This window comes from Neopelma chrysocephalum, unplaced genomic scaffold (assembly GCF_003984885.1).
Source record: "Neopelma chrysocephalum unplaced genomic scaffold, ASM398488v2 Primary Assembly neopelma1_97017, whole genome shotgun sequence".
Classification (NCBI taxonomy): Eukaryota; Metazoa; Chordata; class Aves; order Passeriformes; family Pipridae; genus Neopelma; species Neopelma chrysocephalum.
The window spans coordinates 1,556,243-1,568,198 of record NW_020925659.1 but is presented as its reverse complement, the minus strand read 5'-3'; the positions used below and the strand labels follow the sequence as shown (position 1 = coordinate 1,568,198).

At 41.6% G+C, this 11,956-nt stretch overlaps 1 protein-coding gene across 1 annotated transcript; it reads right to left on the bottom strand.

Moving 5' to 3' along the window:
- Positions 1–3,129: 3,129 nt before the first annotated feature.
- NXNL2 (nucleoredoxin like 2) lies at positions 3,130–11,192 on the bottom strand. The gene is made up of 2 exons (XM_027670997.1): positions 10,861–11,192; positions 3,130–3,707 (listed from the first exon to the last, which is right to left on the bottom strand). The coding sequence occupies exons 1-2, from the start codon at positions 11,160–11,162 to the stop codon at positions 3,539–3,541; spliced, it is 471 nt and encodes a 156-aa protein (XP_027526798.1). The 5' UTR covers positions 11,163–11,192; the 3' UTR covers positions 3,130–3,538.
- Between the last annotated feature and the right edge of the window lie 764 nt (positions 11,193–11,956).

Sequence of the window (11,956 nt, the reverse complement as noted above, 5' to 3'; positions counted from 1 at the left end):
CTGTCACGTATGTATCAACAATTACTCATGCTCTGAAAACACCCATTTGCAGTCTAGTTTTTATTCTTACTGCAAGAAAAGCTGCTGATATTTCATTTTGTATGTACCCCCAGTTGAGATGCAAAGTGAAAGATTAAGTTAGTATTAAAAATGCATATCAAGATATCATTACAGCATTTCAAGAAATTTCCAAGTAACTAGTTTAGATCTTTATTCTTCAGCCCAGATCTCAAAATTAAACAGGTTGGGTGCGACGAAAACTTTGGTAATTTCCATTTTTCTATTTCCAGAGAAAATGCAGGAGTTTTGACACTCACAACTGGGTCTATAGCATAGGCCACATCACATTCTGGCATAAGACTTGCACTTTTCTCAGCAGAGCTTGCAGAAGAATCTTGTATATAACGGATCCAAAGGTTGAAATATGTGAGCATGAAAGCTCCTTTCATTGCAAGTTCTCAAAAAATTTGCATTAATATGTGAAAGTAAACACAGATTAAGAAAAAAAATCACAATGTCCAAGCACCAGCAGACAGACAATGACAATTTTTTCAAGTTAGTTTTGGTTTAGAGACCTTTTCTGCAAACTACAGAAGCCCACACCTAAATTCCAGTGGCCATTGCCATGAGATGAAGGCAAACTTAAGTGGGTCCCAAATCCCGTCATTTCAACTGTTCCATTTTCTTGGTATTGAGGGTCTCTATAGCTGCAAAGGCCACTGTTTTTGTATTTATTTTGTATTTATTTTTTACTAGTGTCAGACGTTGATTTTGATATTTTAATCAATACTATTACACTGACACTGTAAGACAAACACAAGACAGAAATAGGAATTCATTCGGTACAGCTAATTTGCTATTTAGAAGACATATGCACAAAATATATGTCAGAGGAAGTCAAGAGTTTGGTGTTGGTAGATTAAAAATATTCCCTCAGTAAAGAGTATTCAGCAGGGAGATGGCTGTGGGGACTGAGGCTGAAAGGCTTCTTGAGACCCTAACTCATAAAGAATCAAAAAAGCAAAATTAAAAATTAATCCATAATGCCAACAGAGACAAGGTGCTTGGGGGTTTTTTATTTCGGAGAACAATAATGAAAACAATTATCCTTGAAAGTTTTGCATCTTAAATATGTGGCACTATTCTTCCTTTTAAAACACACAGCACTGTTAAGAAATCCTGCTTTTAAAAATTCTACTAATAAAAATATTTTACTTATTTGACAGTATTGAACGGGAAAAGGACTATTAAAGTTTGCAAACAGCAGCTCTCCAGGAGGAAGAAGGAATGTCTTGTGTGTAGCAGGGCTGTATATGATGAGGAGTTACAGAAATAAAAGATTAATGAAGAGAGGTGTTCATAGCCTTTCTGATGATAATGTTTATTTCGTGTCTGAATCTGCCACCAGCCTGCTTTGACTCTTCCCAGGCGATACGTTCTGTAGTCAAGGAGATCCTGCAGCATTCACCTGCAGCAAGTCAGTCCCACAGAAGTCAGTGGATCCCAATGGACCAATTCACAAAGTATCAACTCACAATCCCTGCCACATTTCTTTAGTAAAGCGATTCTCTATAAATTCTAACAGAAAAAATCAACATTATAGTTTCTTAAGTAATCTTATCATGCATTGATCCATAAATCATTTACTAATATTGGTCAATATCTTGTCCAGTGGAACAAGGAATATGCTCCTCCTCTTAACCTCATCTGGTTTTCAGTTGGTTCTCTTATGAGTGTGCAGCATCAGTCAATATCACAGTGCTACTGTCTACTGTTGTATTTAAAAAAATACATTTTTCTTCCCTACACTGAAAAAGTACTAGTATTCATTGATAATCATCCATGTCACACATATATTATTTCAGCACTGATGAGAAAAACAAATTTCCTGACCTTCCAAACCCTGATGTGCAGAAGCAACACTCCTTGATTCAAGGCAAACCAAGCATTTTGTGCAGTGTATATCTCTGTTGCATCATTATGGATTTCCCAGCTGAATTTCACTTCAAATCCGTGTTACTGAATTGGTGCCAATTATTCAAAGGACCTAAGTCCATCTCAGCTGTAAAATACTGATTCCTTCCATACATGTGCATACAGACAAACAATGAAACAAGTTAATCTGGCTGAAGTAATGCCTGATGCCTGGTAATAGGTCACAGTGGATACTTTTGCTGTGTAATTTATTCCACATTCAGGCAACATATTTTAAAACTTTTTAACACTTTTGTGTTTGAAACATATTTGCCACGAGCTGGTCTCAGAACAGCAGGCAGTGCCTACATATCAATGGCACAAAAAAATTCACTAAGGTCCTTAGCATTCGTCGGGAAAGAACACAAATATTTTTATCTGGTTAGATGGCAAAAATCAGAAATTGTCTGTGGTATGCCCAGATGCAATTTTAAGAACAGCTGTAAGATGCTTGGAACTCACAACTCTGCTGAACACTTTCTGGAGCTATTATTTTTTATTTTAAATTCAGTTTCTCTGGCCCACTTGCTCTTTGACATACTGTAAAGTGCACATGACTTTTTGCAAATATTCCCTCTCACCCTTCAGGGAAGATTTTTTTTTTCCTCCATTACAAGAAAATGGCAAAATTGTGTTATTAAATGGTAAAATTATTCACACACATTAAACTTCAGACCCTCTTCGTTGAGATTTCTCATGATGAGGCAAATATTCCTCAACAAACAAGGGAGACAGCTGTGGGTGGGATCAGTAAGCCAATGACTGCAGAAGAGACATGGCAATCAATAAAATGAGGGTGAAGGGGAAACCCTTCAACCCCAGGCATGAAAAAAAGTGCCTGCAGAAAAACCACTTCTGTTGTTCTGAGGAATCAGGACTCCTGTGTTGGAAGGGACCCTAAAGATCACCTCCTTCCAATCCCAAATTTAGCCAATTAGGGACAAGATTTAAAATCCAGGGGTAAAGAAAACTAAGCAGAACTATAAATAAATATAAATAAATCCCACGAAAAAAGTAAAATAAAACAAAAGAATATTTCTTCATTACTGACAAACGTGTTCTGTTTAAAAATCGTGACATTTTCTAATTATCTTCTTAAGATGAATAAGGAAGACACACGAGACATTTCATAAACAGTTATTTATTAAAGCAAACAATTTCATTTCCTTAATAAAATGCAATAATCACCTAAAAAAGCTGTCATCAACAAAACAGGTCTTTCTGCATTTATTTTTACTGTACTGATTTTGCAAAAGAAGTGTTTGCATAGATTGTACAGTTTTCCATTATTACTGTCTAAAACAGCCTATTCTTTTGAAGTTCTTCAGTATTATCAGGAATGCTTTGGTTCATATTGAATACACTAGATAGATAAAACAAAACAAATAAAACAATAATTGCATTTTATGATTTACTGGAGTAGCTGATCTTCAAGTCAAACCCAAAATTTGTTTACAAGCAAAGACAAATAAGCCTTACCCTTCTTATTCTGAACAAGGCAACAGCCTTTTCAGAGTTCTACCAAGTTTTCCATGATGCCTTTTCTTGTTTTCATTTGTCATTTTTAGATAGAAAAATTCTGAAAGATATCTGCACTCTCGAGCCAGTTCCGAAAACAGGATCGCCCTTTGTCTCTGATCTGTTTTCTTCCCTTGTCAGTAATGACTTCTCCAGTCTGTTTCACAATCACCAGTTTAGGAATTGCTGTTATATTGTATTTCTTCTTCAGATCACTGAGAGGGGAAAAAAAAAACAAATTAAAAATAAAACACACCATTAGGAGCATTTTAAGAAAAGTCCTAATCTCTTATGAAGGATGCTCCAGTCAGGAGCCATGGGACAGCAGAAGTGGTGAGTGCCAAGGCTTCCTGAGAGTTTGGGATAGAGCAGCATCCTTCCCTGCTGCCTGCAGTTTCCACAGGAGCAGAGCCTTTCAGAGACTTAAAGCCATGTGGAAAACAGGCTATTAATGCAGGAAACCAAAAAATAACGTTTGGGAGGGAAAAATCTAGAGGACACGAAACACGAGAAGAGGAAACAAGAACACTTGCTGACACCAGCACACAAAAAATAACAAGGCCTGACTAGTAATTAAACAAGACAGAGGAGGAAGCCTGATATTTGTACACTATCAGCCATGTCACATAGTAAAATAGAATTCACTGTTTATATAGATGAGTTGGAAGATAACAGTAAGATGCAAACTAAAGAAACTAAAAAGTAAAATGGAAAATAGGAGAGAGAATCAGAGAACACCGCATAGGAAGCCACCTCAGTTGAGCATGACACAGGCCAGGGAAATGGCAAGATGAAAAACACCTCAAGGAAAACAGTTTGACACCAGTTTGTTTGTTACAGGACAAAATAAAGAAGAGGCAAAGAGCAAGGCACAAGGATCTATCTTTATAGAATCTATCCTAAAGATAGGATCTATCTTTATATCTCCTGTTCAAGGAACTCACCTCACTTGAAAGGCTGACATTTCAGTGCAAATAAGAAGGTAAAATTCAGGACACAAATTTTTTAAACTGAAGCTTAGTCGCTAGGACTGAATAGCTTTTCGACATGAATTTTATTAAACCACAGCTGCAGCAGTTACAAGACTGCAGGTGAGCTCCGAGTTCATTAAACTTCTCAATGGACTTCAGACAAAAGCAGAGTTAGTTGCTGAGAGTGGAGATCAATAGGAGGAGTTAGTTTCAAGCATTTCCAGGAACTCCAGACCCAGCTCATGGCCCCAGCTCCAATTCAGATAGAAAAGCAGATAATGAGTGCCTGAAGCTTCCTTCCGTGTTTATCAGGACACTGCAAACCCAAATCCTTTCCAAACACACAGCAACAGCAAACCCACTACTTTCACTAACACTGAATGTCCAAAGAGGAAAAGCAAACCTGTATTGGATACAAATCATCAGGCAGAGAAACAGGTTGACGGTCATAGAGTCAGAACCACACCAGAGTGGTTTCCTCACCCTTTTCAAAGTAAGCTAAAAGATAGAAAAATTATTACCCACCTCCTTGGCACATCTACTCGTTGTAGTGGCTGTTCACATGAGAGAGCCGTGAATGAAACAACATTGATTCTAATAAAATCCTAATGTTCATTTTGGAAGTTAAAGAAAACACCTTCCAGCACATAGTCCTCACAAGCAATATCCCACAATTTTAGCGGCAGGAATGCAAGCTACGGTGACAGACATCCAACAGGAAAAATGAGGAACATAAAATCTACACCTGAGGCATGAGGGGTGTGCAGTCTAAATTGTTTCCAGCAAAAAATGTAATCAGCTTTTGAGGAAGAAGTCACATGTTTCAGAAGGGGTATAAGAAACAGATTAAGTGAACCACAAGAGATCAGCTAAAAGCAAAACCCTTGCCAAAACAAACATGACCTGTTGTGTGGAAAATCACCTTCCTGCATTGCCTTATATCAATCGAAGTGAACAGAAATTAAGCACCTTTAGAAGAACCAGAGGACAGACACAAACAATAACAGAATAGCCAAATTCCAAAATATGAATGTCTCTTTCAAAACAAAAGGTAAATACTAAAAGAAAATGTAGTGCCTGAGTGCCATCACCACAAGCAAGAACATTTGCTGGGTGAGGTTCAAAACCCAAAGAACTTTGAGTAGAAAAAAAATATAGATATTGTTAAAAAACACATGGCACTGATATAAAGACATTCTCCATGATTTCCGGGGGGCAAAAAAAAAGACGACAAAATAAGAGAATAAGACTTAAGTGAAATACTGACCCAGAAAAGGCATTCCTGAAACATGACTTCCCTTCTGTATTTTTGCTTAAGAGAAGAAAAATCAACAGGTGAAGGAGTCTGCTCTGCCATTACATTGGCTGTACAATAATGCAGGAAATACTACAGAAGCAGCAATAAGTTATAGAAATAAGTTTGCTTTCTCAGTGCGAATTCTGAAATAAAAGCAATCAACCAAAAATCTCCACAGAACCTTTCCCAAACATGTTAAAATGGGAGGAAAAACACCGACAACATTCCAAAGCAAGTTCCTGTAGAAGCCATGTAAAATCCCATCACCTCATACCACTTGAATGACCAACAAGATGGGTGGGGTGGAAGATGCTTTCTATTGGTTCAGTGGACAATAAATTAGCTTGGGATGCCCAACACAATTGTAGCAATCAGAGACAGAAGAGTAGGAAGCTGAAGGTAATTTGCTATGGAGACTGGAAACTTACACTTTGCTTTCCTAAGGGAATGCATAGATGGATGATCCACTCCAGCACAGCATCTTGTTTACACAGCCTCTTGGCTGAAGGCTGCTTGCATCAAATCAGACCAAAGAATGCACAGATTTTGCTTACATTTGCAACCTGCAGGAGAGTGTGCCTGAAGGTGGGTCAGGAGCAGTTCTGTAAACAATGCTTCTTAACCTCTGTGTACTTGCGCTTACAAAAATGACTTTTTAAAACCTGTTAAGATCACCCTCTCCTACAGGGATCTAAAATCCCACGACTCACCTGCACAAATGACATATGTGCCATGGGACTAGCTGCAAGGACAACCTATGAAGTCATTAACCATAAATGGAAATATCATGAGCTACAAAGGCAAACCCAACTCAGAGTAAAATACAGTGATGTAAATGATGACATTCTTACTCAGTTGTCTCAGTGTCCCTAGCTAAGAGTAAAGCTATACTGCGCCTTACTGACTAGAAAAATCTTAAGACCCAAACAGACAAAGCAGAAGGAAAGCTATTAAAAAATAGCTATGGAAGACTGAATGAGCAACCTTTGGATAGCCACAGGGAATCTTTCAGCCAAACCCTTTGTCAGAACTCGGCCATGAAGGTTTGGACACGGAAGGGCAACCTTCATTTTGCAGAATCACAGAATATGCTGAGTTGAAAGGGACCCACAAGGATCACCAAGTCCAGCTCTTAGCCCCACACACAACACTGAGATTGAGACAAACTGGAAGCCAGAGCAATTGTTAGGTCTTTTGATCCTTACGAGAAGTCTGGATGAAAATTTCGGAGAGCACGGATTTTATATTTCTAGATAATACTGACATTGGCTGGGACAGGGCCAATTTTCTTCACAGCAGCTTGCAGGGTGCTATGTTTTAGATTTGTTACCAAAACAGCATTGTTTTAGCTATTCCTGAGCAGTGCTTACACAGCACCAGGGCCTCTTCTGTTTCTCATGCTGCCATGTCAGCGAGCAGACTGGGGGTGCACAAGAAGTTGGGAAGAAACACATCTGGGACAGCTGATCCCAACTGGCCAAAGAATATTCCATACCATATAACTCTATGATCGCTGAAGAAAGGAGGGGGAAGGAACCAGCATTCAGAATCAGAGCATGTAACTTCCTAAGCAGCCACTACATGAGGAGGTCCTGCTATGCTGGAAATTGCTAAATGTCAGTCGACAGGAGGCAGAGAATGAATTTGGTATCTTGCTTTGCTTGTGTGTTCACCTTTGCTTTATCTGTTAAACTGTCTTTATTTTGACCCACAAGTGCTCTCACTTTCACCCTCCAGTTTCTCTCCTCTATCCCAGGGGGGCAGGGAGAGACCCAGCAGCCATGTGTGGCCTGGCTGCCTAACCAGGTTGATCCATGGCATAAGTGAGCACTTTCATGCAAAGGTTTAAGCATCACAAGAGGGTTTTTGGGATATAAACAACATGGGGCAAATTTAATGCAATCTTGGGAACGTACATATTATACTTATGTTTAATGTGACATCTGACAACATTTGAATTTTAACAGCTTTCACTTGGAAGTGCTGTCACTGGAAAGTGATGGCCACCTTGCTAATCTGCTTCTAGCAGTACACCCTCCAATGCAAAGTATTTTCTTTTACTTCTGAAATTTCTGCATGAAGCGAATGAAGTGAAATTTCTTCACTGTTAAAAGTTAGATGCATAAACACACACATCACATGGTTGGGATTCAATTTTAAAGTGTCTGTGGAGATTCTGAGAGAGAGGTCTAAAAAGATTAAGAACTGCTAAGATACTTGGCATTCTTCTGGCTCTGTTTTTGGCAACTGACCCCCTCCCAGTATTCCTGCAGGTGTCAATCCACCCTCATACCTAAAGCTTCCTAACGTAAAATGTACGTACAACCTTTCTATTTTCCTTTTATGTGAATTATGTGATTCTGAGTCTTGCTGAGGTGCACAGGTCATGGTCTTGGTAAATACCTGCTGTCTGTGTGGAAGCCTCCAAGACCTCCTGCATGTGCTAGGCACCCTCACAGGGAAGGGTGCCTTTGACAACAGGGTTCAGTACAAACAGAGCAGTATCATAATTAAAGTGTCAGCCCCATTTACCAGCACTTCTTGTTGACGTGTCCTGTCCTACACCCGCTTTTCCTCTCTGCTATTCCCTTTCTCTTCCTAGTGCCCAACTACCTCCTACTAGACTGTCTTCACACTCCCCTCCAGGGATCAAAATCCTGTAAAAAAATTTGCATTAACCTGCAGACAAAGCATCAGAACAGTATTTACTGTTAGTCATGTCATAGACCACATGAAGTAGTAAAGGTGCAGTCCCATCTCAGGGAAATAGTCAGGACTGACAGCATGGAAGAGTCTTGAAATCCTGCTCTGAATTCAGTATTTTGCTTCTCTGAAGGCAGTCTTAACACTGCAGTGTTATTATGAGTAGAAATGCTGGCTATTTCTTAACAAGACAAAATTCATCACCAAGAAACTCCTCACTTCTGTCTGAAATGTATTTTAGATGGTAGATTTAAAATTGGCTCTATTGTGTCTAGAAGAGACATCAGTCTCTGCTGCAGTTATGTGTTTTAAACACTGGAGTAACCAGTTAGGATATTCTAACCTCACTGAAGATACTGAAATGCTTTTTTTTTTTTACACAGTCCACAAAATAACCAATTCAAATGATTTGCAATGGAACTTTTTAAAATATTAATTAATAAGTTAATAAATATTATTAATAAAATAATTATGTTAGTCAATTTTAAAATTATATTCTTACATAGAACTAGTACCTAGCCAGAATTATAGTTTGGTTTAATGAATACACATCCATCTGCTCTAAGTCTACAGTGATTTACCAGTATCCCTGACACCAAATTAGCAGTTAATCCAACCTAAGCACCCTGAACACCTCCACAAAGACCTTTATCGGCCCATGCAAGAAACACAACTTTAAAAACATTGCCTTTTCGTATCCCTCTGCACTTTGTTCTTTAGTAAACCACTATGATCTCACAGTTATCTGTAGGGACAAGCCATGTTTCTCTGCAGGATTCTGAAGGACATTGTGGGCTGCCACAGAAAAGCCAATTAATCAATCCCTGTACCTCCATTCCACGTGACTTGAGCAAGGGCAGTCAGAAATAAACCTCTAATCCACAGAGGCTGAAGCTGTAAGCCCATCCTCACGGGCTATGCTGAACAGCTTGCTGGGTGCAGGGACTTCAAATGCTACATTTCGATCAGGAAACTTGCCTGCATTTCATTATGATCAGTAGATATCAAAGTCATTTACTGCCTAGGAAGACTTTGGAGTATCATGGAAAATAACATTGCCATTTCAATCTATTTTAAAGTCAGTGGAAACTGTTATTAAAAGGTCTAACATCAACTTGCAGTTGACATCCAGGAACGAGGCAAGGAAGGTTGTCAAAGTGCACTGACAAAACAAGATTAGTAAACTCTCTCCCCATTCAGTTTCAGCTGGGGTGTTACACAGCTCTATCCCAGGTAGCACACTGGGATGGATCTAGAGTTAAATGAAAGCTAGAAGTTACTAGAAGCACTACAATAGAGTTCTTTATTAGAAGAGTAAATTTGGCTGGGAGTTTCATTAACCAATCTAGATTTAAAATTCACATTAATTTATAAAGATAAAATTCACATTAAATTATAAAGATAAATCCTTGACTTTGATGTCATCTGCAACAATATTTTCCAATCTACTTATTTTGGAGGGGGCAGAACATAGAATCCCTTAGCCAGTATTTACATTTATTTTAATTCTCCAGTTACACTCATTTCAGTGGCATTAAACATCTTACCTCTGCCCCTGTAATCCCAATCTGTACTTCCCGGTAGGAGCTAAATCAGATTTTCTCAAAGCCATTCAAATGAGTCTCCACCCTTGACTTGGGTCATCAAAACAGTTCTTGGTATTGTGCTTCACCCCGTTACTTACACACAGTCACGCCCTTTTCTTTTGCAGTTTTCACGAGCAAGCTACTTACAGGAACGTCCCTTTAGAAATCTATCAGCACGGGAATTTTACATCCGAGTCACCACGCGCAACGCGCCACCGCTAAACTCCAGCTGATACCGTATCTGTCTGCAATATTTCAGTTTGCTCTGCTCTCGTCCGAGTTGTTCAGCGACAAGTTTTTGCCGCTTCTTCATTTGCCTTTTTCCCAGAGCATTAATCTAAACAATGCAGTAACAACTACTGCCGCGCCGAAGAACAGCCACCTGATCCTCGTTTGCCACTGGTTTCTTTCTAACTCACTATTCATGTCATCTCGATAATACCTGGGGGCTTTACTTACTCTTCTCCGAAGATGTTTTGGATACTAAACTGAGCACGCAAACCCGCGCTCTTTACAGATGGGACGGGTTAAAGCCAAGTTACTTCCCCGCAGAGAGCAGAGGCTGTCACAGCGTGTGCCAGCCCCTGCACGGCTCCGGGGAGCGCAGGGACAGCCCGGGACAGCCCGGCACGGCCGGGAGACCCTGGGCTCCGGGGACTTGGGACGGTCGGTGAGGCAGAGCTGGAGGTCTCTGCGTCAGAGACTTCCCTGTTGGATGCCGCGCCCACCCCTCGCCCTCTCCCGGCGCTCGGGGCAGGGATGCCGGTACGGATGCTGGCGGAGGGCACGACACCGCCCCGCCGGTACTCACTGCTTGTAGGGGTCGTGGAAGGGCAGGGCCAGCCAGTCGCCGTGCATGGCGTGCATGTAGCCCGCCATCTCCTCGGCGCTGTGGTCGGAGGAGATGAAGACGACCTCGAAGGGCGCGGGGGGCTCGGTCTCCTCCAGCAGCTCCGTGTAGAAGTCGCAGAGCACGGGGGTGAAGTCGCGGCAGGGCGAGCACCACCCGGCCGAGAAGTACAAGCCCACCACCTTGTTCTGCAGGGCCTCCTCGGGGTCCACGCTGCGGCCGTCCCTGCCGACCAGGAGCCTCCCGCTGAACACATCCACCATCCTGTCCCCGCCCGGACCGACCCGCCGGGGCCGCGGACCGAGCGATGCCCGGGGGCGGCCCCGCAGCACCCCCGCACAGGGACCGACCCTCGTCCCGCGGCCCGCCCAGGACAGCGGCTCAGCGGACACTGTCCCCAGCCAAGCCACACACCCACCCCATCACCCCACAGCCGCCGGCGCTGTCCTTTTATCCCCGCCCGGCAGCCAAGGAGGCGCGGCCCCGCCCCGGCCCCTGCAAGGGCCAAATCGGCTTTCTGAGGACGCGCGGACAGCTCAAGCCATGCCGAAGACGCCGAACTTTAGATAAGTTTGAGCAGCAATCGCCTGCACACCAGCGTCGGGCCCCTTCAGCTCACCACCGTCTCTCCCCTGAAGATCTCGCCACAAGGCTCGGTCAGCTTCGGCACCAAACTTCTTTATTGTCGGATGTCCAGCACTGAATTTTTTCACAGCACGGAAAATCGTCTGAATTCTGGCTACAAAAGGGGGCTGTCTATTCTCTGTCCAAGCAGATGACAGGAATTCTCTTTTTATTCCAGTGCATTTACCGTGTGCTTGGGTTGAATGATGGTTTTTTCCTCCAGCTCATACTGAGTTAGAAATTAATAAAAATGACATTGTATTACAAATATGCAATCACTTTTCTGCCTAAAGCAGCCTGCAAAAAGGAAATTAAAGATGATTTGGCTGTAGGGATATTAAATTGCAGTTTAATTAAAGGATTGGGGTAGGGTGATAACCCCACCTGGTACATTGTCTCCTTTTCATTGCACAATACTCAATTAGAAGAGAAT

Coding starts and splice junctions, on each gene's coding strand:
- NXNL2 (XM_027670997.1), bottom strand. CDS start 11,162: ATGGTGGATGTGTTCAGCGGGAGGCTCCTGGTCGGCAGGGACGGCCGC. Junction 3,708..10,860: donor TTCCACGACCCCTACAAGCA/GTGAGTACCGGC, acceptor TTCCCCTCTCAG/TGATCTGAAGAAGAAATACA.